The following is a 27,635-nucleotide window of genomic DNA, read 5'->3' on the forward strand; positions in this document are numbered from 1 at the left end:
TCATTCAGGTTTCCGCAGTTATCCCGACGTGGTCCCTCCATATAATGAAATGTTTCAGGCGCATGCGTGCGTGCTGTGTTTCCTTCACACCGCTTTCTTCTTTTTGAGGAAGCTATTCAGGAATCAAGACCTGGGAATTCGATGAGCTCATTGTTTTGGAGTGCCACTGACCCACGCTGGTACTAAACCGTGTGTAACAGTGTGCATACATATGCACGTGTTTACATCCCTAATCATGTGTGTTGCAGCCATGCATCACATTTCGTCACAAATACCACAGGGTTCGTTTTCCCCTTCTCGTGTTTATAAGTCCCTTTCTGACCGTGAGAAACCTTGTTCTTATTATCTTTCATATCTTTACTTATTTTTATCAGTCCCCTGCGGAGAACCAAATCTTGGTCACTGTCTCTATCATTGGCCAAATGTCCTTTCCACGGTGCTCTGGCGCTGACCCAGACAGGCGCTCACGCACGCACAGCCAACCACGCGTCTTGCCCTGTGTTCCTCCATCCTCACCTCTCACTTCAGAGACCCATGCCAGCTGCCCTTTCCCTGAGCCCTGCTTCCTGACCTCATGCTCGGGTACTCCTGCACTCTTGTGGCCCCACAGGTGTCATTTGTACTGAGCTCAGAGACTAATGCTGGGTGCATGTTTTCCTGTTGCTCAGTTGGTAAATCACACTACTTTAGCAGCTTCCGTACATCTGTGCTGACGGACAGAAGTGCTGCGTGGAAAGCTTCACTGCCCCTTACTCTCTTGGACGGGCTGGTTCCTGCATGCCTTCGTCATTTTGACTCTTACAGGAAGAGGCATTTCGCTATCACTTTGTGCCCTGATGCACTATATTTTTATGCAAACAATATGATCCTCAATATGTTTCTCTAGCCACTTAAAACACTACCACCCGCCCTAACTACCTGTGATTTTTGTAAGCATGCTATGCCGCTGCAGTAGGAGGGGTATTCAGAAAGCATGGGAAAATGTAATTAGAAGATCATGGGTATGGTATGTGGGGAAGGCTATATTTTTTTCTGCACCCTTGGAACATAATAATCAGGCAGTGAAAATAATATCAGTGACTTGTATTAGCATATACATTTTTGGTGATTAAGAAGCGTTGTTGCCTTTTCTTGTGTTCTGTGACAGAGCCTGTGTAACCTCAGCACCCTCCAGGCCAGTCCCAATTAAATCATTTAAGGAAAATGTTTTAACTAATTCAAATATATGCACTGTCAAACCAAGACTTATGTTCTTGGCTTGATAGTGCATATATCGAGTGGCTTTTCTGAGAAGAAAAAAATATATTCACATGACTCTCTTGACATAATTTACTATGTGTAATAAAATTAAGGTAGTGTTAATGTGCCCAGTAATGTCCTTGGAAGCAGTGCTTGCCCAGTAACTCCGCTTCATCAGTCACACAAAAGGAGCTGAGCCGTGGCCGTCCATTAGCTGCCACAGAGGCCCGAGCGCACTTCTCCTGACTGTTAGCTTTGTTCTGCATGGGCCGCTGTGGTCACAGCTCCTTTTCAGCCACAACGCTTCGGTCCCTTCAGGGTTGCTATGCATTTCGCATGTATGATGCTGATGGGACTTGGAGAGAGGGGAGCAACCCAGACTTTTATCACAGTTCTAAAATCATACAGGGTAAAGGATTATAGAGAGTGGTAACATTTTTTTAAATCATTTTATTGGGGGCTTATACAACTCTTAGCACAATCCATACATACATCCATTGTGTCAAGCACATTTGTACATTTGTTGCCATCATCATTCTCAAAACATTTGCTTTCTACTTGACCCCTTGATATCAGCTCCTCATTTCCCCCCTCCCTCCTCGCTTCCCTCTCCCCGATGAACCCTTGATAATTATAAATTATTATTGTTTTGTCATATCTTAAAACTGTCCGATGTTTCCCTTCACCCACTTTTCTGTTGTCCATCCCCCAGGGATGGGTTATACGTAGATCCTTGTAATCAGTTCTCCTTTTCCACCCCACCTTCCCTTCACCCTCCCGATATCGCTACTCTCATCAATGATACTGAAGGGATCATCTGTCCTGGATTCCCTGTGTTTCCAGTTCCTATCTGTACCAGTGTGCATCCTCTGGTCTAGCCAGATTTGTAAGGTAGAATTGGGATCATGATGGTGGGGGAAGGAAACATTTAAGAACTAGAGGAAAGTTGTATGTTTCATCGTTGCCACCCTGCACCCTGACTATCTCATCTCCTCCCCGCAACCCTTCTGTAAGAGGGTGTCCAGTTGCCTACAGATGGGCTTTGGGTCCCCACTCTGCACTCCCCACTCCCACTTCATTCACTATGATAAGATTTTTTGTTCTGCTGATGCCTGATACCTGATCCCTTCGACACCTCATGGTCACACACGCTGCTGTGCTTCTTCCATATAGGGTTTGTTGCTTCTGAGCTAGGTGGCTGCTTATTTACCTTCAAACATTTAAGACCCCAGACGCTATATCTTTTGGTAGCTGGGCACCATCAGCTTTCTTTACCACATTGGCTTATGCACACATTTGTCTTCAGTGATCGTGTCGAGAAGGTATGCTTCATGGAATGCCAATTTGATAGAACAAAGTGTTCTTGCATTGAATAAGTACTTGAGTGGATGTCCAGTCTCCATCTGCTGCCTTAATACTAAACCTATAAATATATGCATGTACATCTATTTCCCCACCGCCCTATATAGATATATTTACATATGTACATGCCTTTATTTAGACCTCTGTAAATGCCCTTTGCCTCCTAGTGCTTTCCTCTATTTCCTTTTACTTTCCTCTTTTCCCACTATCATGCTCAGCCTTTATTTGGGTTTCAATAAATCTTCTCGGTTATACTGCCCATGCTGAATCCCTACCAGGCCTCTCACACCCTCCTTACCACTAGTTTTAGGTCATTTGTTGTTCCCTTGTCCCTGGGTTGGTCAACACCACCTCCTTTCCTCCGCCTCCCCCTCTCCCATGTCCCCCCAGAACCATCGGTCCCATTGTTTTCTCCTCCGGACTGTTCATCCAGCCCATCGTATCTAGATCGACTTGCAGAGATAATAATATGCACCAAAAACAAAGCATAGGAAGACAAAGCGACAAAAGAGAACACGGCGATGACAACAAAAAAAGAAAACCAATAACCCAGAAAAGAATAGATTAAGAAAAAAAACAAAGAGAAATTTTTAAAAGAAAGGAAAAAACCTGTAAATAGATCAAGGTCTGATATTTGACCTCTAGGCGTGTCCTCCAATCAAGTCCGATGGGGTGCCACACTCTGGCCCCATAAACCTATCCTTTGCACTCCCTTGGGAGCTCTCTGCTCTGCTCCCGGTTGCTCTGCTACACAGCTTTAGTGTTTTGCCTCAGTGTCTCAGGGTCAGACTGGGCCAATCCCAACACTGAGTCTCCAGTGTTGTCCCCCGCAGGGCCATGGATCAGCATGGTATGTCGTGTCTTATAGTGGGATCAGCTATATGGTCCAGTCTGCGCATTGGCTGCTTGGAGCGGGGATATCATCCTCTAGGCCTGGTGGGCCAGGATGTACTCCATTCTCTCTTCCTCCCCCTTCATTTGCTCCCGTGTGCTCTGATCAGACATGTCCCTCTTCCCTAGCTGCAGCTTCAGTGCCGTCCTCTAAAGTAAATTCTTCTGGGGGGAGGGGCAGTTGTCCTCATAGCTGGTATTGGGGCTGAGCCCTCAGACCCCTCCACTGGCTCCCCTCTCCATGCCAACACACTACATTCGCATCCTGGAACACCGGGTTTAAGTCTGGTCCCTCTTTCCCTGTGGAGACACAAGCAATACCCTCCTCTTGGGTGGGTCAGTGCCCTGTTCCCCTGAGAGAGTGGAAACATTTTAATACCGATTTGGGGTCAGCCTTAAATTTTCTTGAATGTAAATAATTTGGCCACTTTACTTTGGAAACACATAAACCATTTGTGCTTTAAAATAAGCATATATATAACAATTAAAAACAAAGTCCTTTCTCATTCTGGAGTGGGTTGGCCATGATCACAACCAGAAAGCTCAAGTTAGGAAGACCAAAGAGGGGCTAAGGAAGCTCTTGAAAGGAGAAGTCAGATAAAGGACCCAGGACTTCTTGGGAAGGCGGGGAAGGGATGGGGGAGCCTGAGACCTGTTCTGTTGTCAGAAAGGGCATGTTTGAAGTAGGAAAGGGGCGGGCCAACAGGACAGAGCAGCCAACTTGCAGGGGCTCCAGCTGGCCAAGCTTTGGGACAGTTTTCTCATCAAAACCCATGCCAGTAACTTTATATGTAACCCATTGACTAAAATAGGAACTCCGTGCTAAGAAATGGGATGTTGGTATAATCCCACAAGATGTCTGCACATAAAATGCTTATTAATTAGAAAGGGAAAGTAAAGGCCCCCGGACAGTGCCCCAGCTGACAATCAGCAGCTCCATCGGGTGTTGGAACTGTAAGGTTGGTACTGGTCAGATCAGAGTCACGTGTCCTCTTATAGATGCACTGAAGACAGCCCAGAATCATATCTAGAGCATCAAAAGATGTATGAACTTGAACCCAGTCCTACAGGCAAACTCAAAATAAGGCACAATCTAAAACTCACTGGCCTCTAATTGTCAAAAAAGGCTGAGGTGTCGTTGCAGAGGGAAGGGGACACCAGCCATGGCGGCGAGTACAGTGTATGGATCAGTGACAATCCGCGTGGAGCCTGAGGGTTACACAGTAGTAAAACACTAGTGTTCGTTTTTAATGTTCTGATTGTTACAGGGTGCTGACTTAGGGAAGTGTTTTTACTTGTAGTGAATACAAAATAGATTTTAGGTGGATGTAATGGTGCCTGATGACTGCAAACAGTTCAGAAAAATAATGCATGAATTCTAATATTCATGTAACTTTTTTCAAAGTGGGAGATTGTTTTAACATAAAAAGGTTAAGAATAAAAAGAAAGGTTTACTTCGTTTTTAAACTGCTATGTGTCCAGGGGCGTGTGAAAATACGTTGGCGAAAACCACGCCCACTGCCCTTCTAGTTGCCTTTGAGTGGATTCCAACTCAGGCGGCCCAAACTTCCCGTCTTTTGGGGTCTGCACCCAGGGACGCCCAGAGAAAAGTAGATGTTGAAAGCATGGTCTCTGGTGATAGCAACAGACTGAGTGGCCTCGGGAAGCACTCAGTGAGCCGTCTAGCTCAGGGGCCCCTGGACTCTGAGTCTGCAGAACCCACCACGCTCCGAGCTCTCCCGTCCTTGCACAGCCCGACTCAGCCCCCACGTTCACGCTCATAGGACTTTCATAGATCTCTAATACGGTGCTAACTTAAATCAAATCTGTAATGGTTTCTAACATAATATTTAGTATATGTCCAATCTGTTTATTAGAATGGAACATGATTTTAAAATGCTATCTTGGGAGAGGCAAAAGATGTTAAATTATGACTCATTTGACGTTGTTCTTTCTCCCTTATGATTGCCACCATTCAAAAAGTAATTGTGCTAACCCCTCCCACATTTTTGTTAGACTGTATTCCCATCTATGCTACCCCTACCCCTGCCCACTGCTCCAGCCTCCACAAGTTGAGCATCAGCTCTGCTGGCATTGGTGCTAAACATGGTCCCAGCGGGAATACGTGGGATCCGGATTCTTTATTGTTTTCCCTGTAAGTATTGTATTAACTCGGTGTTGCTGATCATTTTTGGATTTTCGCCTAAGGTGCTTGGGATTTGGAATTTAGCTTTTTCTCTGGTTCGCTCTTCTCTGAAGCCTGAGTAATGCTTTCTGTTCTCTCTGTGCTTCATCAGAGCCATTGCTCCCAAGGGCGGGAGTGTGTTAGCCGTCGCTTGGGTGTCTTTTCTGAGACGAAGGAGTCTTTTCCTCCATCCATTGCAAGGAATTCCTTTTCACTGTTGTATCAGAACTTTGGAATTGCCTCTGAATGTGTGCATGTTTCCTCTGTGCCAGCTATCAGGTTAGGGACTTTGCATGCAGTGTTATTTCCTACTCCTGTTGACCTTCTGTGGTGTTTCTCATTTTACAGCTGAAGAACTGGAACTAATAGGTAGTAAGGAGGAAAGGCAAGATCGTAGCCCAGGTGTTTCCGGTGCTGTACCAAAATAATTTGACTAAAAGTTCTTTGGAAAAATCGATTATAGTTGTATAGAATGGCTCTTTGTGTTTGAATCCTCCCATAGAGCAGTGTCCTTTCCCAGTATACATTATCAACGATGAGAATCTTTCTCTTAACACCCTAGGAGCTTCCCAGAACATAGTTACCTTCGGGACTTATTAATGCTCCATGTTCACATCTCATTTACCAATCAACTGTGAAAACAGTCGAGAAGCCTTTGACCTGGGATGCGACTCTACAGACTTACTCCAGTGGTATGTCCTGTGGTGTCCAGGCAGCATAGTGTAACAGGGACGCATTTGAGTGTTTCCAGTCTCCTCTGCTCTCGGCTGCGGTAGCTCATTTGCTCTGCCGGCTCCCTACACGAGGTGGCAACAGCTGGCCTTTTGAGGAGAGCGGAGGGATTAGAGGCAGCCCTCGCAGCGGGCAGCAGTGCGCCCGGCCTCCTGCCTCTGTTGACTGTTCTGTAGTGTTTGATGCCTGAGCATCTCCCAGACAGCAGGCAATTGTTTCCTGAAACTTAAAGTTTGTTTCTCTTGGGAGTGCACAATGCTGTTGAGGTTCAGCTTTGTGCTTCCTCCCTTTCCCAGTCTCCTCCTATTCCTCTGTCCTGGCTTCCTTTTGATTAATTAGAAAGAAGCAAAGATAGAGGAGCCAGCGCATGAGATGCAGGACTAAGCCGAAAACTGGGCCACAGTGACTGCAGGCTGATTTCCCAACCCCCCTTATGGTGACTGCAGACTCACCCCCACCCTCGTTCATTCCTGACACTCTGGGAGCAGGATCACTTATCAGCACGAGAGCTGTGTTTCGCTTCTCATCGTTCATCGTGTTGGATAAGCGAAGACAAATGTCGCAGCGCATGTTTTACAATCTTGTAAGAAAAGGGACTGCAACAGAGCAATGAAATACTACTGTCTTCTTAATAAACCCTAAGATTGGAAGGGAAATACGCGGTCGCTGCTTCTATTTGAAGGGATTCCCTCCTTGCTCTCAAACATCGCCCCAATGTCTGCGCCAGTGTTTAGACTCTCCTCACCACTTCAAAGCTTCAACAATTAGATGTCGTCACAGCAGAGCTCAGATGACCCTCAGTTAGCTGGAAAGATTTTGTTCTTTTGTATTTCAGGAAGAAAAGGGTCAAGCAAGACTCTCTTGAACATAAATCAAACTTACCCTGTAAACCAAAAATCAAACCCCCTACAGCTGAGTCAGTTCCAACTCTCTGTGTTCATGTACATTGTATAGAATATCTTTATGGCAGCCGGCAGCCTCATCTTTCTCCCTCAGAGCAACTGGTGGGTTTGAACTACCGACTTTGTTGTTAGCAGTTCAACTACAGTGCTACCAAGTCCCCTTAACTTTCCCCATACCTGCCATATCCCCAGACACCGTGCTGAATGAGGATAGAGGCCCTAGAGTATGATGCGACTGAAAGGTTTTTGTATTCAGAATTTGGAATTTAAAATTACAGAAAGGGGAAGTAACATATTTCAAATTCTGTTTCCAGAGGTAGCACTCCGGTATCCACAGGTGATTCTGGCCACTCCCCACCATCACCAACTGCCCTCCTGCTCCCAAACTCTCGCTCTCCTGTTCTTCTTGCTCACAGTAGTACAGAGTGCCATTCTCCCAACTGGAGTAAAATTGCCAAGTGTCATCCTCTCAGAATCTGACAGAGACAGTATGACTTGGAAACTTTCTAAGTAACTAAAACTGCATTTGTTGCTAATAGGTTTGTTTTGTCTTTGTACACATAGCCAAAGAAAATTAATAGCAATGGGATTGATGGATGAAAAGGTAGCATTGAGCTACCAGGTTCTAAGTGCATAAGTCCAGAAGGAGTTTGATTGAAACAATAACAAGAGGCGCCGCAGAGCAGAGGACGGTGATATGTAGAGAAAACACCGAGGGTCAAGACCACGGTCCACGTAGAACCATCCATTATTGTCTTCTGTGGTCTACCGCCCCCCATTTGTCTCATCTCTGTCCCTCAACCAGTGTTTTCCTTCCCACCTGTTCCTTGAACGTCCCTCAGTGATTGCGAACCCGACTCCGAAACCCGCGTCCTCTCTGCGTCTTCAGCCCTGCGTGCCGCCCTAGCATGGCTTACCGATGCTCGCCTCGGGGTCACACCACCCATGTCACTGTTTTAAATGTTCATAACTGCATCTTTGTTAGGAATTTTGATGTTTTAGGTGGCCGGTAACTATGTGAACTGTTGAAGGCACCTTGTCAGGATGAAAGTGACTGAATTTTTAGATTCTGCCTTTGTGAAACGACATTTTTCATTATGATACTGACGAATTAAAGCAGCTAAGGAAGCTAGTGAAGGACTGATGTTACCTCCAATCTGTATGGAAGAAGTAGTCTCTGCTTTATGTTGTGGCAAAGGAAGAGAGAGAATTTTGGCAACAGGACCAAAGTAATGCTTGCGGTGGGGACTGCTGTGTGTGAGAGAAGACTCATCCGGGCGCGGAATCCCACGTGGCCACCGAGTGCTGTGCTCTCCAGGTTATTGATGAGAAAAGCCAGGCTCCAAATGGGCCCTTTGGAACCGAGCACATTTTTCAAGGCCTGACGCACCCATTTAAAGTCAACGTCGAGCACATCGATCAATTGGTACAGGATTCAAAAGCTACTTACTGCTCAGTAGTCTTATGACGCTGTTGATAGCAGATGCTTTGCTAAGCAAGTACATTATTACTGACTAGCCAACTATAAAATGAGGGGAGTTTAAACTAAATTTTTAACTGACTAATATCAAAACGGGTATCTTTAATAACCGTACGTAGCAAGTTTATTCTTAATTATACCAAAATCGCTATGTCCAACATGCCTAACAATGAAGAGAAAACGGGAAAAGCAAGGCGGGCATCGGGGCAGAGAGGTCTCCTGTGCGTTGTTTAGTACTCTAGGCTCCAAATCCTGTGTGGAGCTCTCATGCTCCTTCATATTCGCCCTGTAAAGTCCTACGAAGCTTGCAAGACATTACCCAAATTATTGAGTTGGGGGAAAAAATGATGTTCATTGGGGTCAGTAATCGGGGCAGTCACATGAATATTTATGGCCAAGATCATGTGACTTGGCTTTCTTTTTAAATATTATACCAGTTTTTTTTTCATTTCTCAGCTTACTGTCATAATGAAAATAATCATCAAAAATCTCGAGCAGTGAAATACTTAAGTCTTTTTTTAACAGTCTTATTGATATGGATTTCATGTACCATGCGATTCCTTGGCTTGAGTCTATCACTAGCGCAGCCATCACTACAATGGATTCCAGAACACTTTCTTCATTCTTGTGCCCATTGTTATTAGCTCCCCTTGTCCTATAATCACCCTGACTTCCCTCTTCGAAACTACTCGTTTATAAATTTGCTATTTATAAAATTACCTATCATTATAAAGAAAATAATAGAAAACAAAAAACTTAACAACAACAAAGTAAAACAAAAAACTCCATCCAAGTGAAAGCAGAAGATAATAGAAACCAGAAATTACAAATGGGTCAAAAGGGAAAGGAAACAATAGGTGATAGGTTCAATTATGACCTAGCTGTGTCTGCAGTGATCCACCTTCCAGTGTGCTTTGAGGACAAGACTATTCCCCTCAGTAGTCAGAAGGCGTTCAATTAAGGCTTAATCCACGTGGGGCTCTGAAAATGGATTTGGGGCTTTCACTGTCTCCTATAGCCTTCTGCAAGCGGGGTGCTCAGAACTTACGCTCCTCTGCTGATCTTAGATTTTACTATTTACAATCCTCTCTGGAGCCTCAGTTAAATGGCTACTGGTTTTAGGACCCCAGCTATCTTTCTGACAGCCGGACACCAGCTGATCTCTTCACCACACTTCACTGCAGCGCCCACACCTTCAGGGATCACCGAGTGAGCAGCGTCATGTCTTAAGAACCAGTTTTTCTTAGATTAGGGATGACAATTGCAAACTGAAAATCCATTCCTGTATCTAGTATATATATATATATATATATATATATATATATATATATATATATATATATATATATATATATATATATATATATATATATATATATATATATATATATATATATATATATATATATATATATATACCTGGTCTACTTTAGAAGGAACATTAGCAGTTTGTTGAGAAATAATCTCAGTAACCTTTTTGAGACATTTGGTAATTCTAATAATAGTATCATTAGTCTAGTCAATGGTATAGAATTTGAAGTACTATGAAGAAATGAAAAATATATAGAAAAACTATATATTTTTAGATTAAAATGCATGGGTGTTTACTTACAAAGATTAAAAACTTAAGTAACAGAATACCATAGAATGATGAATTTGTTTCATGAAGACTTAAAAGGACTTCCCTCCTCAAAAACATAACCCAGACTTGTATTTGTTTACTCTTTTAACTTTTTTAAAATATATTTTATTGGGGACTCTTACAGCTTTTATAACAATGCATACAACAGTTGTATCAAGCACATTTGTACATAAGTTGCCATCATCACTTTCAAAATATTTTCTTTCTATTTGTGCCCTTGGTATCAGCTTCTCTTTTTTTCCCTTTCCTCCCCCAACCTCACACCCTTGTGAACCTTTGATAATTTATGAATTATTATTAATTTCAGATTTTACACCATCCGCTGTCTCCCTTCACCCACATTTCTGTTCTTTGTCCCCCTGGGAAGGTGGGGCGTGGGGGGAGTGCATCGATTGTTGCGAGCTGTTCTCCCCCCACCTCCCTCCTATCCTCATGGTATCGCTACTCTCATTAATGGTCCTGAGAGGTTTATCTGTCCTAGATTCTGTGTGTCAAGAGTTCTGTCTTTACCAGTGTACATGCTCTGGTTTGGCCAGATTTTTAAGATAGAGCTGGGTCATAATGGGGGGCAGAAGGGAGCATTAAACAACTAGAGGAATGTTGTGTGTTTCATCGGTGCTGTACTGCACCCTGGCTGGCTCATCCCTTCTTTGTGACCCTTCTGTGAGCGAACGTCTGATTGTTTACAGATGGGCTTTGGCTCTCATTGTGAACCCCCTCTTTCGCATCAAAATAGTTGGTTTTGGGTCTTGTGATGCCTTATACTTGATCCTGTTGACACCTCATGATCACACAAGTTGGTGTGCTTCTTCCATGAGGGCTCGGTTGCTTTCCTGGCCGACCAAACATTGAGAACAGCATTCATGCTCAGAGCAGCCAATGCACAGAGAGGACTGTAGAGTCAACCCCACCACAAGACACGACGTCCCCTTACCCACAGCGCTATAGGGGCCATCACCAGAGACACAGTGCAGGAATTGTGCCCGATCTGAGGCCCCCCTCCTCCCCACCCTGCACACACACTAGGGTGTAACAAGAAGAGAGTGCAACAGAGCAGCACGGGGAGCAAAGCAACAAAGTCCTCGAGGAATTGTGAAAATAGACCTTGAACTCGGAGCAGGGCCTGGTACTGACTGCATCAGACCCGATGGGAAAGCATTCATAAGGGTCAGCAGACAGATCTGCAACTCTTCGTAGACTATTGTTTTCCTCCTTTTTTTTCACGTCTATCTACATAAGATAGGCAGAATAAACACTCCTGAGGAGAAAACAATTGGACCGATTGTTGGGGTGGGGTGTGGGGAGAAGGGGAGAGGAGGAAGTAGGGAAAAGGAGGGGGGCGCCAACAAACCCAGGGACAAGAGAACAACCAGAGATGTAAAATCGATGGTGAGAATGCAATGTTGCTGAGAGGAAGTACAGAGAGTCAAATGAAGGTCGAACATGATAGAGGGACGGGGAAAGTAAAAGGAAATAGAGGAAAGAACTAGGAGGCAAAAGACATTTATAGAGGTATAAACATAGGCATGTACATATGTAAATATATAGCGATAGGGATATAGGTCTATGTACATATATGTATAGGTTAAGTATGAAGGTAGCAGATGGACATTGGGCCTGAACACAAGTACACTTTGTTCCAATAACCTGTCATTCTGTGATGCTCACCCACCCTCCCGGCATTATCTCGGAAAACAAAAGGGGTGCATAAGCTAATGTGGTGAAGAAAGCTGACGGTGCCCAGCTATTACAAGATAGAGCGTCTGGGGTAGTAAAGGCTTGACGTTAAACAAGTGGCCATCTAACAGGGAAGCAATAACCTAGGCTTTTAAATCTATGTTTTCTAAACATTCCTGTTGGAACTTTGTGATTTTCCATTCCACAAGGGGTGGGGGGGGTGGGGGTGGGAAATCAACTTAATTTACAGGTGATTTTCTTGCTTAATACTTATGTGAAGTTAATCCCCAAGTTATTTTTATTTCTCGGGGCCTTTTTCTGCTTCACAGAATGCCTCCTGTAGTTGGCGGGTGAAGGAAATAACTGAGAGCTCTGGGGCCAGCCTAGCAAAGCCTTGCTGTGCAGTAACTGTCCTTGTCCTAGTCGGATGCTTGGTCTGAGTGCAGCTTTTGAGAGTTATCGCTTGAATATCTTTTTTGTTTTCATCTCACTAAGCTCCTAACGACTAAAGTTTGCAGCTCTTAATTCCATCTTAAAAACAATTTTAACTGAGTTTAAAAATCAGGATTAGATTTTCCAATCTTCTTTTCTCTTTAAAAATTCTATTACTTGGCTTGTTAAGAGTCCTTCTCATGATTCATCTGTCTATTTCACCCCCTTTTTTAAAGCACCCGCACTGAAGGTCTTTTGACAAACCAATATTTATAACAGTCTGGCAGCAGGGCGAGGAACAGCGTTTGTCTTTGTAACAGCTTGAAGAAAGACCCTTTCCAGGACCCAGTCATGCAGCTACACTCTGACCTCTTTCTTCTGCTGGGAACATACACGCAGTGCACCTCCCTGTGTTTTCTCGTCCGTTGTCTGTCCATTCACTTCCCATCTGTTTGCAGCCTTAAAGGAGCAGAAGGGGCCCGCGTCGTGTAAATCTGGCTTGGCAGGTGATAAATGATGCCCTGTCTCTTTAAGGTGCTGCCTGAGTTATGTTCCTATTCTTAGAATGTTTAGAATTTCCTCTCGGCAAAATTCAGAGAAAAAAATATACCTTGAAGATTGGAGGCGGAGAAAACGATGGATTTTTTTCAAAAGCATTATTAATTGATTGAGACAATGTATTGTACAGATTTCCCCAAAACAAAACAAAAAAGGCTTTTCTAATGTTCCCAGTCAAGTCGTTCTTTTAAAAGCACATTGACATTTAGCAATCCTGAAGAAGCGTACTAAGTGTAGTCATTCTAAAATAATGCGTCTTGTTTTTAACTTTCTACTTGGAACAAATAAAACAGTGTATGATAAATGAATTCATGCGTAAAAGATTTTTCCTCAATAATTTGAGTAATTGTTAGGGAACATTTTATATAAACTGAGTTGTAACATAATTCAGTGTAGAAAATTTTAATCTAATATAGGAATCTATATAACTTTTAAATTTAAGAGAATGATCATGATTATGGATCACCTACTTTTGAAAATGCCTTATCTAGGTATAAATATTTACATCATTGGCTTTTCCGATAATTGAACAGAAATAGAAAAAGGTTTTCTTTCAAGAAGGTATTGCTTTCAGTAGGTTAAAGATACTCTTGCCCAGAACCGTGTTCTTAAGTTACTGACTGTTCGAGCATTGCTGAGATCCAAAGGCTTCTCTAGTATGTTCCAGTGTGGTGAGGGAAGTAGCTGGTAAAGAGTGTGCCTTCTCCACACCACCTGTTTACTAATTCCGGGTTTCATCCCAGAGAGGATTTCAAGTAGCTTACAAAAGTAAACCCTAAATTTTTTTAAAAATGAAAATACTTCAGTGAGGAAGTTGAGTGGCAGGAAAGAGAAAAAAATGAAGCTTGGGGTGGGATGGGCACCGGCTCAAAGCCCTGCTCGAGAGCTCTGTGATCTTTGCTAGAACTGGGCTGCCGAATGGCGGGGCCCAGCGGAAGCGAAGTCGGTTACATGATTTACGGTGGCCATCAGGCAACCAAAGGGCAGCTGCTTAGGAGAAGCGTAGGGATTTCTAGTACACACACCTGAGGACGATTTTTCTGATCCTCCCAATGGAGACACTGAGTTATATCTCTGAGTGGGGCTAATGGACACGGTAGGTCGAACCATAAATTTCCCCAGGCTCTTTATTATCATGTCCCTCAATGGAGGCTGATCGCAAAAGCAATTCTAGGTGAAGGGAGTCAAAAATGATGCAGGCCATTTCCAGAGCTATTGGATTTGGCTTACCCAAAAATGAAATGCATAACATCTAGAAGTGTTATATGGCGTGGGGCCTTCAAAAAGTTTATGGAAAAAATAGAATTAAAAGATAATGGCATTTTTCCATTAACCTTTTGAAATCTTGTCATACATCTTCCATATAATCTTTCATAAATGAAATTTCTTCACGCAGCTGAGCTTTTAACAAGTGTCAGGAGAGTGTGGGGTCCTGGACTCACTGGCAAGTGCCAGCAGTGGCTCTGTTTGCGCCGTTGGTGAGCTGAGCGCCATAAACGTGAAGTGTCGCGGGGCTGGGACCCGGGCTGCAGCTACTTAGGAAAGTTGAAGGACCTGGCCAGGAGAAGGACTTAGATAAAATGCTCCTCGGATCATTCGTGCTGAGGGCTTTGGGGAATTAGGCTTCAGAATATCAAAAGTACTTGAAGAGATGTGATTTTAGCCAAACAGTTGATGGTATTAGCCACAAGATGCCTGGCAGAAGTTCTTACAGTAGTAAAAAATTCTAAACAAAAGGATGAATTTGTGCTGTGATCACAATACTCCAGCAGATAGGTGTGGCTGCAATGTGCACCACCTTCGTTCTTAGGGTAGCTTGGTTTCTGAGCCACGTTGTGCTGGTATATGAAAACAACTATTTTCTAAAAACACTGAGCCTTAATGTTTAAATTAAGCATGTATACGTTAAGTCAGATCAGTCAGCAGGAATGAATATTCATGGACATCTATCACATAGCAAGTGCTACTCTAGGTTGTGATTTTAAATGACAGGCTTTTTTGGTGAGAAGATAATTCACACAAGCCATCCCTCCTGTTCCTCACTTTGATTCCTGGAAATGACATTATAAAATGGATCTGTCCAAAATGAATTATGTAGCTCCATGAACATAATACTGTAATTTGTGATCACTTTTTTGTTAGGGTTTTTTTGGCCAGCTTAACATCAAAGCAATAGATACTGGATAAAGAAAAAGACTATGAATTTTAAAACTGCAATTATAAACACACGAAGAGGTAGAAGAGCTGATTTTAGTTCTACATTTTAAAATAATACAGATTCTGAATTAATATGGACTCATTCTCTAAAGAAAGAAGTCGGGCTGAGACTTGTCGGCTCATGGCTGAGCTGGGCATCGAGACCTGGGTCTCCTGAGCCCGTGGTGCCGCATGCTCCCCCTGTGCTTATAGCCCTACACATGCGCGCCCCGGGGCTTCGACATAAAAGGCCAGGAAGGGGTTTGGGTTTTTATCCGGCGCTCTTTATTCTCGTCTATGTGAAGTCTGTCTAGAAGAGCATGGAGCTGCTAGTGAGCCTGACTGAATGGTGCTTAGCAGTGTAGCGACCATTCCAGTCCAGCATAGGGATTTCCACTCAGATGCTTGCCGTGACGGAGAGAACCCTAAAACCTCACAGACCCAAGAATCTAGGACCCCACCTTTGAAATGCCCCACCAGCCTGAAACCGCTTCCAGGCCAGGTTAATGGATGTCTCGTTCTTCTGTGACATGCAGAGGATTCTGAGTTTCCCCGTTCGTGGTTCTGTGCGCACACTGTCCTGCCTCATTGGGGCAGCGGGTGGGGGTGGAGGGGAGAGGGCCGTGGGGCCGAGACGCAGCAGCCAGTGCTCGCTTTAGCTCCTTACCGTGCGCTCGCTCTCTGGTTCTCCCTGCCATCTAGTTAGGGCAAAAGGGGCGCCTTGTTTTTTCTGTTGACGCTAAGTTTTTACTGTTGTTTCAGAATTGTGAATCCGATTTCTTATTCATCATTTCTGTTTCATTTCCGTAAATCCTGGATGATTGATTGCTTTAGATCCTGGACTTCTGGGTATCCTGATCTGCCAGTGTAGTTGATTAATATAAAGCAACCATATTTCAGAAACAGCATAGCAAGACGTGTTAACTTTCAGTCTTTTAATGGACTGCTTGTTGCAGCAGACTCTCGCCTTTATTGAAGTATCCCGAAACTTACTAAGGCATGCTAGCAAATCTTTCTGTTCATGAGCATTTGGAACTTGGGAGGGGGGTGTCCTTCTCGTTAAATTTGCAACTTGTTTCTCTGTACTTTCTTTACAGACATCAAACGTTGTAAAGGGTTGATTTCAGAGCATGTGATAGTGCTGTCTGTGTCTTTGTCCCTGCTCTAAACTGTTATTAACCACTGAAGTGAACCTTCTCCTGCGCTTGGCCTTTTGGTATTCGTGGTGTATTCAAAACCTAATTACAGATTAGTCTGCATTTGAGCCAGTATCAGAAGACTCACAAAGACAGTGAGGGGAGCAGTGTCATTTCGTGGGGAGATGAAGAAAGCGCCCCCCAGCTTGAAAGGGCGTCGAGTCCTCTGAAGGGAAACAAGAAAGCCAGCAAGAAGGGACTTCATTCTCGAGACGGATGCTTTATGCGTTAGGGATTATTGGAATATTCATGACTCAATCAAGATGCACAATGAATTGATGCTTGAAATAGCTCATCTTTTAAGTAAACATTGAATAAATGGAGAGGACACTTGGTCTCCACTACACACAGGATCGCCTATTGCAGTGTAAGAGAAATTGCCGTTTGCTCATCCCGTCCCAAGTTGATCTAATTTATTGAGTAAATCAAAGATTTCATCGAATCCAAAAGTCATTAATATGTACTAAAGTAATAGTGGAGAAGGGTGTTGACTTTATAATTAACCATGCTAATCTGTACATATTACTAGAAGAAAGTGATAAAATAGTCAAATACAGTAAGATTTGGGCGTTGATAAAAGGGGAATGCTGGGGTATTAAATTGGATTGGAAAGTAGAAAGTTTTCATTGCTGCCTCTCTACCCCTTCTTTTTATTACCAACTTGCTTTTCTATACCGCCAAATGGCATCGTGAGTAAGCATGGCCATGCTGGAAGCTCATCTGGACATTTTAGGAATTAATTCAAATGTAGGCAGTCGTGCTGCTGAGTCATGTGTGGTGCACTGTCCTTGTGAAGTGTGGAATCAGATTGTTTGTAGAGCTACAACCCCAGCATTTTTCCGCCTGGAGACAGAGGGATTGGGAGGCCTGCGTGCTCTGTCCAGGGGTGTGTGCACGCATGGACGCATGCTGGTAAATAGTCAACATTCAGAACGTCTGTCAGGTGTTTGGTTGTTTTTCGTTTCCTTTCTAATAACTGATGACCCTTATTGTCAAGAAGCTCTGGTGGTGTATAGAGGAGTATGTGTTGACCTACTAGCCACAAGGTCCGTGGCTCAAAACTACCAGCTGTTCCTCAGGATAAAGATGAAGCTGTCTGCCCCTTTAGAGCCCGACAGCCTGGAGAACTCTCATGGGGTTGCTGCCGTCAGAGTCGACTCGGTGGTGGTGGGTTAGGTTGGTGGCTAGCCTCGTGATCTGTGGGATGTGCCATGGCTCTGAGCAGCACCTAGTGAGCATGCCCAGTGCACTGACCATCGTGGACACGGGAGGTGCTGAAACTGCGCGAACAGGTTAGCACTTGCATGTGTTCCGAAGCTTTCCCCAAAGATGGATAGATCTAGTCTCCTTTAGAGGTGGTAATAACCTCACCGACATATGGTAATACCGCTAGCAGACTCTTTCCGATGTACGCGGTGACTATTCTCTTCCTGGATTCTTACCGAGTTTTCCATCTCGTCGTGGTTCACTGCTGCTTAGCAACTTCTCACACCAGTAGATCTGCCATGTGTTTCTGAATCCAAGGACACAGGACTCAACCCAGACCCAGCTCTCAGCCACACGCCGGGGACGGGCTGGCTCGCCAGGCTTTGGTTGGCCTCGTTTTTAGCAGTGGTCCACACAGACTGTGTAACTGAAGAGGGCATATGAGGCCCTGCACTTAAAATCCTCCCAGCATCCTACACAGGCACAAAGCGATGAGTAAGCGAAGGGACGCCTCCGCACCTCCCTCCAGCAAGGGCTGTGTGTAAATAAAGAAGAACTTACCCACACGAACACACAGGCGCATGTTTCACTTTGGTGATGATGATGATGATGATGTTGGGTGCTGTCAAGTCCATTCCAACTCACAGAGACCCTATTATGTGTACTATACACTGAAACATCGCCTGGAACTGGAGCTGGGCCACACTCACAGTGGTTCTTAGGCTTGAGCCCATTGTCGCAGCCACTGTGTCCGTCCATCTGACCAAGCGTCTCCTCTTTTTCGCTGAGCCTCCAATTTTCCCAGCACGATGTGCTCCGGGGCCTGGCCTCTCCTGCTAACGTGTCCAAAGCACATGAAATAAAGTCTCGCCGGCTTCGCTCTTAAGGAGCACGGTGGCTCTACTTCTTCCCAGAGCTGTTTGTTCTTTTGTACTTTGCCAGCGGCATCATTCAAAGGCACCGCGTCTTCTTTTAGCTTCCTTAGTCAAGGCCCAACTTTCACACGCACGTGAGGCGATTGAAAATGCCGTGGCGCGTGTCCGCAAAGTGGCGTCCTTGCTCCGAAGAGGCGTTGTGTGCCAGATTTGCCCCATGCGGGCATCGCAGCGTTTGAGCTCTTGACTGCAGCTTCAGTGAGCATCGCTTGTTTTGGTGTTTACCATAATTATTTGTTTATTTTTAACCTTTACTTGTTATCCACTCACCACCACCACCCTGCACGCACACACACACTTCCTCGTAACTTATCTGTCTCGTGTCATTATGAGGTATCCAGACATAGTATAGTCTAAATGTAAAACATTTTGCTTACAACATAGCTGTTTTAAGGGAAATGTGGTCCTTTTAAAGTTTGTTTTTATATTAAAACAGAAGATTATATTAAATAATCCTTGTGTTTCCATTAGAGAGAATTACTTCTCTCTGACCTTGTAAGAGCGTGATTTTCATTCAGACCCGACAGTTGGACACCTGCATTGAGTGACACTGCTGCGCCACCACCCACCCTCAGCCTGCCCAGCACAGGAGGGTAGGCCGAGCTGCCCGATTGCACCAGCTTAGAGCCCAGGCGGACCCAGGTTCCCCTGCGCCTGCAGGACAGTGTTCACAGGTAGAAGTGCTTTTCAGTGGAGCCGTCAGAGGAGCTAGTGAGACTGGCGTGCAGCCGCCTGCTGTGATTCCCACAGGTGGTGCAGCGCCACGAAAGCCCAGGGCCTTCTGGGGAGTGCTCCGTCTCCACCACGCTGATGCTGAGAGAGCCAGCAGCACTGCCCCAGCACGTGCACGTGCACAGCCGCCACACTTGTTTGGGGCCTCTAAATACTCACTGATGAAGTTATTCCAGCAAGCAGTTGACTGAATTTTGAATTTGAACACAGCCGTACTTTGAGAAAGTACATTTACAGCTTGCCTGCTAATTACAAAATGGAAATCTGCCTGCCTGAAAACACAGGCTAGACTTTCAAGAGATAAGGCAGGATCATTTTATCTGGCTTCCTTGGCCTAACTGGAGACGTGCCATGTCTGTATGGCTTTGCGCTCACTGCTGTCAGTTGTCTCAGTGGTTTATGGAAAGGAATTACTTGGTTTTTTCTTAAAGCTTTCGTGTTTTAGAGTAATGCTCAGAGTAAAACGTGCCGAGTGCTAAGAATGAACACGAAGCCTCCTGGTGTTCAGTCAGCACCGCACGCGGTAGGCCTTGTGTTCCTGCTGGCCGGTCCGAGTCCCTGGAAAGGACTGCTCTTCCTGAGCCTGGTGCAGGCCCCTCACTCGCGCAGGGGCGGCTAACCTTGCGTGACGGCGTGTGAGCTGTGCGCGCTGCATATTACGTTCATCTTACAGGTAGGCTTTCCTGTAGATGTGAAGTAGAATACGTGGCAGTTTTGCCTCTGGATCGCTTGCTTTGAACCAGTTAATTTAATTGATAGTGCCTACAACTGGGTAAATTGTTTGAAATGGACAAAAAGATGTATCATGCTTAGTAGAGTCTTTATTTTAAAGTAGATACAGTGAAGCAGTATACTAAGATCCATCCCATTTTTAATATTAGGAGATCATTATGTACCGTGAATAATTCATACCTGTGGAGGAAATTGTTATGTTTCAGAAAGTCAAGTGTTACTGATCTCTTCATGTTGCAAAGACTTCCCCCACCCTCATGCTCTTTAACTTGGATCTGAAAGGACACTGTTGGAGTTAAGTTATGTAGATGGAGCTTTGCCTTGATAACTTCTCCCATTGCTTTTCCCTAGAAAATCATTTCCCAGTCTGAGGCTATTTAAACACTCACTAGTATTTTCTTACCTTTTCAAAATCATCTCATTGTTTTCCTCTGTTTCAAGCACTGCTAAGTGTAAATCCTTAGTGACACTCCAGACCGTCTGTGAGCTCTATAAAATGTTGTACATGATTTCCCGTGTCAGTGAACCTGCACGCGTTTTCTGAGTGAGCTGCCGTCATCCCTGCTAGGCCCGCGTCATCCCTGCTAGGCTCTCATCATCCCTGCTAGGCCCACGTCATCCCTGCTAGGCCCTCGTCATCCCTGCTAGGCCCGCGTCATCCCTGCTAGGCCCGCGTCATCCCTGCTAGGCTCTCATCATCCCTGCTAGGCCCGCGTCATCCCTGCTAGGCCCTCGTCATCCCTGCTAGGCCCGCGTCATCCCTGCTAGGCTCTCATCATCCCTGCTAGGCCCGCGTCATCCCTGCTAGGCCCACGTCATCCCTGCTACGCCCACGTCATCCCTGCTACGCCCGCGTCATCCCTGCTAGGCCCGCGTCATCCCTGCTAGGCCCGCGTCATCCCTGCTAGGCCCTCGTCATCCCTGCTAGGCCCGCGTCATCCCTGCTAGGCCCACGTCATCCCTGCTAGGCCCTCGATTAGAGGACGCCAACCAAGGCTCTAGCTGTTCTTCCTTAAGGATAAAAGAGCGTGTTGGAGCTCCCTCCCCCATTCTCCAAGACGCTAAGCAAGCATTCTCTTGTGATGCCTTTTAAAATACCAGTGTATGCCATTGATTCCTTCTCTTTTTATCTCCACAGAGAAAGTTAGAGAAATTCAGGAAAAACTTGATGCTTTCATTGAAGCCCTTCATCAGGAGAAATAAATTGTATTATGTGAGTAAAAGTTGTCTTCTTTCATTTGGTCCATTCTCACCACACAAGTTCCGTTTCACTCACAGAAGTAGCTGCCCTCCCTGCCCTCCCACGTCCTCTTCACCCTGACCAGACTCGGAAGCGAGCTTCTGGCGTCCAGACGTCCAAGGTTCCTCTGCACGGCCGGATCTACTCCCGGCTGACATCACGGTCTCCAGAACTAATTGTAAATAGGAGCCACATTAAGTGCCAAACAGCTAAGATAGTTCATAATGTGCAGGTGGATATCACTGTTCTGCGCATAAAGGATGGGGCTGCTTTTATTTTAATCTAAGAAGCTGCACGTTTGTTTTTGTGAGAGAGTCAGTGAGAGTGAATTAGAGAGTGAGTGAGTTAGTCAGTGAGAGTGAGTGAGTCAGTCAGTGAGAGTGAGTGAGAGAGAGCGGGAGAGTGAGTTAGTCAGTGAGTGAGAGTGAGTGAGTGAGAGTGAGTTAGTCAGTGAGAGTGAGTGAGAGAGAGAGCGGGAGAGTGAGTGAGTGAGAGTGAGTGAGTGAGTGAGAGTGTGTTAGAGAGTGAGTGAGAGAGAGAGAGCGGGAGAGTGAGTGAGAGTGAGTTAGTCAGTGAGAGTGAGTGAGTGAGTGAGAGTGTGTTAGAGAGTGAGTGAGAGAGAGAGCGGGAGAGTGAGTGAGTTAGTGAGAGTGAGTGAGTGAATGAGAGTGAGTTGAAGCTGCAAATTTTATAGCCATAAACATTTTATTCCTCAATGTTTATATCCAATGTGTGTATGTTGAGTATTTAACTTAAAAGCTTTTATTTATTTGGTTTGATTAAAATTGTCCCTGTTAAAAGTAAATATTGTGCGTTATATAGTTTTTTAAACCATGTAACTCAATGCATAATTTCTTGTGCGCTGTGTCATATGTTTATGCACATTATTTATGTGGGTACATTATTATGTTGCCTTCAATTTAATACTTTTCAGAATATGTTGGGGGGGAATAAATTTTTTAAAAGAATATGTTGGTGCTCTTGTCTGATTCTATAGCCCTACCATTATAAGGATATTCCCAATAAAATATCCAAGGGATTTCCATCTCTTTGAGTGTATTGTTCCGTGTTTGGAATATTTCTCCCATTCGATCTTTCAAATCCGTGTTTCTATTTTGTTCCAACTCATAGTGACCCTGTGGGTAACATAACCAAAGTCACTACAAGCCCCCTGCATCAGTTGCTTCTGGCCCTAGGCCGGGTTTCCAAGGTTGTAAAGCTGTGTACAGGCAGATAGCCTCGTCTTTCTCCCGCAAAGTGCTTGATAGGTTTGAACCACTGGCCTGTGGTTAGCAGGTAAACTCATGTCCAGCAGTGCGACCAGGGCTCCTTAATAGTGTTGTCATCGCTGCTAAAGCCCCTGCCATCTAGTCAGTTCTCACCCACCGTGACCTTACAGGCTTCTGAAGGGTTCCGAAGCTGTCACTTTACCAGAGCAGACCAACCCACCCTGCGCCAGCAGAGTGGCTGCAGTGGATTCCAACTGCAGAACTTGTGGTCAGTGGCCCGATACGTAACTGCTGTACCGAAAGGGCTCCTGATAGTGTTGTTAGTTGCTGTCGAGTCAATTCTGACTCATGGTGACTCCCTGTGGGCAAGAGGGAAGCTCTGTAGGGTGTTCATGACTGTGGTCTTTTGGGAACAGATCTCCAGGGCTGGGGCTTCTAAGGTGTCCCTGACTTGAGTTACAGCCCTCAGCCTTTCAGACCAACGCTTAGCCACTTGTGCCGCTCAAGGCTCCGGAGATTAATGGAGCTCCAGGCTCATTAGGAGATACTCCTGTGGCGGGGCGGTTAAACGTTGGGCTGCAAACTCAAGGACAGCAGCTGAACCCACCGGCCCTCTGCTGGATGAAAAGTAAGCATATTTTCCCAGTAAAGGCCTTTCGTATGTAGAGTGCCTCTGCGTAACATATTTTTAAAACAACTTTAAGCATCTGTAATTCTAATTCTTGCTGATGATGTTTACACACACCTAAAACAGACATAGAGAGAGAGAGAGATGCGTTGTCTACCTGTCAATTGTAGTATAATACGTCTTTTGCTCCGTTTCTGTAAGAAAATGAATTACAGGATTCTTTATGGTGTGTGTGTAATGTTAGGTGGAATTACGCTAGTACTTGGGTTTCATTTTAAACGACTCTGTTCCAACTAGCACGCTCACGAAGATGTGCTTCAGTAGGTTCAGTGAAGCTTGTCAAACAATGTCGCATCTCTCTTCACAAACCTAAATGTGTGAATTGCTTTTGTTTTCCAGAGTTTCCCTCATCATGGCCTCTGCCCACATATGAAGAAAGAAAATTCCTCCAAAGTCCTTTGTCCTGCGTCTTCTTTTTCTGCTGTTCCGCCTTTATAAACATACAATAAAGCCGTGGGATAAAAATAACGTGTACATAGTAGAGACGCCTTCACCAGGGTTGCCCATTGAGTGGAAGGCCAGTGGATGCAGCAGTAAGTAGCACCCTGTGCGATTGTCTTGAGGTGACAAATTGGGATGATATAAGTATGATGGCTATTAAGGTCGGTCCTGGAAGATGAGGGACTTGTCCACCTGTTTGTCTTATCGCCTCATTTGTGATTGCACTGGTGCCACTAATCCCTTAACTAATGTTACCCTGTGAGCCTTTTCCAGAAAAATAAGGCCAGGTGTTTGGGATGAAAGCCTAGCGAGGTGAACGGTAACACGAAGTGATGGTCGCCTGCCAACTTGTTGACCGCATCTGTAGTGTGTGGACCGGGGAGCCGTTGGACTGTACACACCACGGGACACAAAAACGGTTGCCTGATGAACCCGGCCAATGGGTTCATTTGTTTGTTTTTAACTGCAGTGTAAAATCAGAGATGCCTGCCTTTTCCATCGACCACTGAGAGCGTTGCCTGAGAGGCTAAGGCCATCTCACTTCGGCCCACGTGTGTTTCAGTTGGTCGTCTTGGACTCCTGTGTCCATGGGAAATTAATTCATTTTGGATGTTGTATACTTAAGCTAGACTTTCTGTTAAGAGTGCTATTGACTGAGCTGTTGGATTGTGACCGGGATGAGGAAGTTGGAGATACGTGTGGGTTGATTGGCTTCATTTCCCGTGTTTCCAAGCAGGATAAGCAGGCCATCGGGGGAAGCAGACTTTCATAAAGCTGTTTCTAATGTAGATGTGATTTCAGCACCGAGAATAATGCTGGCCCTCCTCTCAGCTGGGTGTCTACAGAAAACCTTAACGTTTAAGTCACTGAATTTCTATTGTAATAATGCCCTTCGCCTCATTTTTATGTGTTTATATAATTTTTTATTGACTTAAAAGGCTTTTATTGGCTGAGAGCAAAGAGATATGCCATTTTGACTTTAAATGTTTTTTTCATGTAAGGCTATCTTTGATCCCTTTTCATGAAGCCGTGTTAGGATAACAAAAAGTGGGCCATCATGTGACAGTTGTTATTTTACAATTTACTAGTAGACATTGCCTGGGGTTGGGATTAGGATGGTTTTGTTTTGCTTTGCTTTGCTTTTTGTAACTCCCTCCCTTTCCCTTTTTTGATTTTACACATCAGTGCATCCTTGTTCGAGGTCTGATAATTAATCTCCCGGGTTGAAGGATATTACACATATTTTGGAATCTTGTTGTTGTTTACTGTTGAATAAAAGTGGACCCTCTGAAGCAGCTAGTGGCTGTATCCATTGTTGCTCAGTGGGCGCGGACCATGTGCTGCAGACAAGAGCAGAGGGCCAGTGCTCCGTGTCCAAACCCGGCCCTCTTCCCAGGCAGCCAGCAGGTATGGCCCTCGCTGAAGCAGGTGGTTGTAAAACACAACCACTGCACAGCAACACAGCTCTGTCCAGAGAAAGGGGAAGGAGGGCCATGTTTACTTCTGTGAGCTCCGGTCTAGAAGAGACCCTGGCTAGGGTTGTACAGACCTCTCTCCAGCAAAAGGCTGCGTGAGTCAGTACTCTACCACATCCCCTTCATCCGCTTCTACGAATTTCCTTTTTAAGGAAGGGGTGGTCACCGGCATTTCGTTGAAGATCAGTATTGTAATTTAAATATATAAATAGATTCTATAAATTAATATTGTTCAAAGTATCATTTTCATGAATCCAGACATCTCCCCACCTTTCTCAGTCATATAATTTCTTTCAAAGAATATATAATTTTTTGTAGCTGATGTCATACTAAGCATGCTTTTTTTTGGAAAGCTAGATATTTATTAAAAATAGATGTTATTGATAGAAAGAAATAAAATTCTGATTCTCACCGGTTACCCTGTATGTCGTGTTTGTAGTTCAAAAATTAGAAATTATTTTTATTGAAACAAAAAAAAAATGCCATCTCAGAAATTCCGGCTATATAAGTTAAGCTTTAACTGGGACAGAAATCTGATTTTTTGGTATGAACTTGCAAAGAACTAAATAAGCAAACTATGGGAAGCTGTTGTTGTAAATAGGTGGTGTCAAAATTGACTTGATCAGAGGGTCAGTTTTAAAAAGACAGCATCAGTAGGAAATAAATGATTGTTTACACATGGGGCAATCTGCCTTTTCTATTAGCTTTAATTTTTTTTCTTTGCATAGATTCTGGTTTTCCAAGCTATAATCTAATAGTCACCTTCCCATAAAGAAATTAGCTTCCAAAAGACAGGTGAACAGGGGTACCACTGAGGTGTAGGGAGCCTAGCTGGAGTGGTGCTTCCTAACCTGGCAGCCGGGGCATTTCACGTACAATAACAGGAGTGTAGGCTTAATGGTAAGACTTAGTTTAGATAACATTTCTCTGTGAAAAGAAGCATAGCTCTGTAGCTTTCCAATTGTACTCAAAGCAGGAGTCTTTGCATCGGTTCTCTGAGCAAATAACGTGCTTCGATTTAGCAAGACATAAAGTGTGCGTGAAAGTTGTCTTACATTTTGAACAGTCATGGCTATGTATTATATAATTATGTAAAACTTGTGCACTGTGAATGAACTTTTTATTTTTTAAAACCTTCATACTACTACCTTCAGACGTTACTGCAACTTCTATTTCGCCTGTTCTTGATCTACAGTCATTTGTCTCAATGAATCATTAAAAGCTATGTCAATCCCATTATAACTCTATTCTTGGAGAGCGTATGTTAAATTGTCTGCGTTTCAGTGAGGTGAAGACCCGTGTACATAGAGGCACTGTTGGACTCCCAGAAGCCGTGGTGACCCAGCGATTAAGAGCTCAGCTGCTAACCAGGGGTCTGTCGATGGGTCAAACCCACCCATCTCCACGGAGAACAAGACCTGGCAGCCTGCTCCAGTAGCGCCCACGGAGCCCCCGGTCACTCGGTTCTCCTCCACCCTGGAGGGTTATTCCGAGCCAAGTGGCTTGATGGCAGTGCCTCCGGGCTGCTTCATGCCCACCCCCACCCCCCTACCCACCCCACCCCGCTGCATCTCCAATCCATGGTCTGACGAGTGTACACTTGACATAGCATTTCATTTCATGGTTTGAGTCCACAGGCGGTCAATGCTGGTTATAATATCTTGTTCTCTTGTGCCACTGAGTTGATTCCAACTCAGCAACACTGAAGGACAGAGTGGAACTGTCCCCAGGCTTCTCAGGCTGTCATTTACAGAAGTAAACCAGACCAGCACCCCTTTCTCCCACCAACTGACGGGTGGGTTTCAAACAAGCCCCTCTTTGAGATAGCAGCCAAGCGCTGACTCACTGCGCTACCAGGACTCCTGTCTTATCTCAGTGAAACTCAGCACACGTGGGTGTCTTTTACACAAGACAGGTAGAAGTGCTTTCTCGTGGCAGTTTGCTTCAACAGGCATGATTTTCATTTGCGATGCTGACCTTCGTTAGTCAGGAACGTCGCTCAGAAGTGTCAGCACTGGATGAGACCTGATGCCTGCCATTGCCAGCCGTTGGGTGGGACAAAATGCTGCCAGGACCTGTGTTACCCCCAGGATCAGCTAGGGCGCAGATGACCAATCCACACCGTGTTCGTCGCTGGTTTTCAGAAGTAGATCGCTCGGCATTGCTTCCCAGTCTAGTTTCGTCTCGAAACCTGTCACGCATCCCAGCAACACGCAAGCCTCCTGGCAGATGGCTGGTGGCCACACAGGAGGTTCTTGGCTAGAAATTGGACCACGTGGAAGAATAGAGGTCTTCGACAAGATTGTAAAATATTCTTTTTTTAAAGTTCCCTGAACTTTGCTCATGAAGATTGCCTATAACTGTTGACTGTCACATGCATAAAGTAGGGCAAAATGTGTAGGTGTGTAAGGTTTTGAAGACTCAGGTAAGTCAAAACTGAAGCAAAACAAGTCCCAAAATCATAA

General features: G+C 44.7%; 1 protein-coding gene across 4 annotated transcripts in view; it reads left to right on the plus strand.

Annotated features, from left to right (window-relative positions):
* Window positions 1-25,586, plus strand: part of OPA1 (OPA1 mitochondrial dynamin like GTPase) — a 90,339-nt gene extending 64,753 nt beyond the window's left edge. For all 4 annotated transcript variants that reach the window (XM_075556217.1, XM_075556219.1, XM_075556218.1 and 1 more), the window contains 2 exons: window positions 21,236-21,310; window positions 23,594-25,586. In XM_075556217.1, the coding sequence (XP_075412332.1) occupies window positions 21,236-21,300 (65 nt within the window). In that variant the 3' untranslated portion in view covers window positions 21,301-21,310; window positions 23,594-25,586. The remainder of the gene's footprint in view (window positions 1-21,235; window positions 21,311-23,593) is intronic.
* Window positions 25,587-27,635: the final 2,049 nt, after the last annotated feature.

Source organism: Tenrec ecaudatus, chromosome 8, assembly GCF_050624435.1.
Source record: "Tenrec ecaudatus isolate mTenEca1 chromosome 8, mTenEca1.hap1, whole genome shotgun sequence".
NCBI lineage: Eukaryota > Metazoa > Chordata > Mammalia > Afrosoricida > Tenrecidae > Tenrec > Tenrec ecaudatus.